The sequence below is a fragment of the Trichosporon asahii genome, assembly GCF_000293215.1.
Source record: "Trichosporon asahii var. asahii CBS 2479 unplaced genomic scaffold scaffold00017, whole genome shotgun sequence".
In the NCBI taxonomy this organism is placed as follows: domain Eukaryota; kingdom Fungi; phylum Basidiomycota; class Tremellomycetes; order Trichosporonales; family Trichosporonaceae; genus Trichosporon; species Trichosporon asahii.
Genome location: NW_014040907.1, coordinates 826969 through 829119, shown reverse-complemented (window position 1 = coordinate 829119; position 2151 = coordinate 826969). Strand labels below are relative to the sequence as shown.

The following is a 2151-nucleotide window of genomic DNA, read 5'->3' as shown; positions in this document are numbered from 1 at the left end:
GTTGAAGTCGATCGCTATCCACCCTGCGCACCGTGTCACTGTGTCCACGCTGCCGTATCCACCTGCTGCATCTTCCCTCCGTATCCACCCTCGTATCCACTTTGACCGTACCAATGTATCCACCCTGCCGTGCTGTGTAGCTACCCTGTCGTACCCACCCGCCTGGCTACCGCGGAGACCAGTCTCTGGCGTACTCAATCTTTGGAGGAGTGTCAGAGCGAGCAAGTACGGCAGCCGGACTTAACCCTCTGCGGAACCCTCTCCGTCCGAGACTCCGAGCACAACCCATTGCTTGGCAAACTGCCAGCAGGCCGTCGGTGCCTGGGGAAACCGACAGTGCCTGGTCGTCGTGAGACCCCGGAGCAGAGCAGCCCGGAACGGAAGAATCACGGCGAGGTGAATGAACGGCCTCGCAAAAGTAAAGGGATTCCCGTCGAACGGCGAGCTGGAGATGGCGACAATCGAAGGGACAGCCGCTCGACAGAGCATGCTCAAGGTACAGCCCGGCCGGAGGAAGCAGGGTGGACGCACGGCCGGTGGATACGGTACACAGGGTGGATGCACGGAGGGTGCATGGTCACGGCGTCGACAAACGGCAAAGTTTGGAGCCGCCCAACCCGGGAGAGGGTTCACGAGAGTGAGAGGGTCCACGAGATGACGGAGTGATCAGGCAGTGACTCGAGCAAGCATGTCACAGATATACGCCGACAGGTGGATGCTGGCCCTTCACAGCTGCACGGTGTGGCTAGGCGGTGCAATAGTGGAAAGTGCCCGGTGAGGACTAGTCATGCAGTGGCAGAAACTCCCCCGTGAGGATTGGTTGTGCAGTGAAGAAAAGTGCCGGGTGAGGATAGTCGTGTAATGGTACAAAGTGTCCGATGAGCTTTTGTCGTGCAGTGGGAAAAGTGTCGGCGCGGTCGACGCAGCTGGCGCAGTGCAGGCAGCCGGTGCAATGGACGGAGCCGGCGCAGTCGAGGGTGTCGGTGCAATGGACATCCCTGATGCAGTGGAGTGACCCCGCGCAGTGGTGGGATCTCGTGCAGTGCGGTAACCTCGTGCAGTGGAGTGCCGCCGGTGGAGGGCCCTCGTGCAGTGAATGACCCCGTGCAGTGGAGTGACGTCGTGCAGTGAGGCAGCCGGCGCGGTGAGACTCCAGTGTTCCCACGGACACCCTTCCCACGGTACCCACCCAGGTGGAGGCATCGGCGAGAGCTCCACAACATCTCGCTTGTTCTCACGTTCTCTCTCATCGTCACACTGTCACTGTATACATCCTTGCGACTCACTACACACTAACTACACACCGACCAGACGCTGACTACTGCACAGGCTTAACTGCACGCTCACGTCAGAACCCTAGGACCCGCTCCATTGCGTCGAGGACCGCCTAAAAGCCCAGGACGCGCTCCATCGCGCGCGTGTTCAGCAGCTCGTCGTGCACGACCGTGAGCTCCTTCTCCGCCTCGTAGAGCATCTTGCGCTCCTCCTTGAGCGCCTCCGACTCGGTGCGCATGAGCTTGACGATGTCGTCGCGGTGCGGGCCCTTGAGCAGGAACGTCGAGCGCCTGCGCTTGAACTCGAACGGCGGCGGCAAGCTCTGGGGCGCGCGGAACACCGGGAGCTCGGCGAGCAGCCGGACCCCCATCAGCGCGCACTCGACGCGGTGGTAGCGGCAGTGGTAGCAGTGGTCGACGCGCCCGTTCGTCGAGTAGAAGTAGATGATCACCGTCGGCCACCCGGCCGCCTCCGCGAGGCTGCAGCGGATGTGGTCCGCGCAGTACGCGACGGCGGGGATGCACACCCGGTCGTGCAGGCACTCGCCCCAGCACGCGAGGCGCACCGGCGGCAGCGACGCCTTCCCGAGGTCGAACCACTTGAGCCCCATCGCGAGGGCCACCGGGGACAGGAACCAGTCGTGCACGCACTCGATCGGCTGCACCTCCGCCCCGACACGCCCCATCAGGCCCAGCGGGTCCGTCGCGTGCGTCATCGTCCACAGGGGCGCCGGCGACGCCGCCCTCGCGCGCTGCAGGTCCGCCAGCGCCATGCGGCGCTCGAAGCGCGTCTCGCCGAGGCGGTGCATCACGTCCACGTACGCCTCGCGCACGTGCTCGCGGTCGGCGCGGACCCCGGTGGGCGCGAGCAGGAGCG

General features: G+C 64.2%; 1 protein-coding gene across 1 annotated transcript; it reads right to left on the bottom strand.

The window, feature by feature from the left end:
* Positions 1-1387: 1387 nt before the first annotated feature.
* Positions 1388-1645, bottom strand: A1Q1_07934 (uncharacterized protein; the record flags this gene model as incomplete). The annotated part of the gene is made up of 1 exon (XM_014326918.1): positions 1388-1645. The coding sequence occupies one exon, from the start codon at positions 1643-1645 to the stop codon at positions 1388-1390; it is 258 nt and encodes an 85-aa protein (XP_014182393.1).
* Positions 1646-2151: the final 506 nt, after the last annotated feature.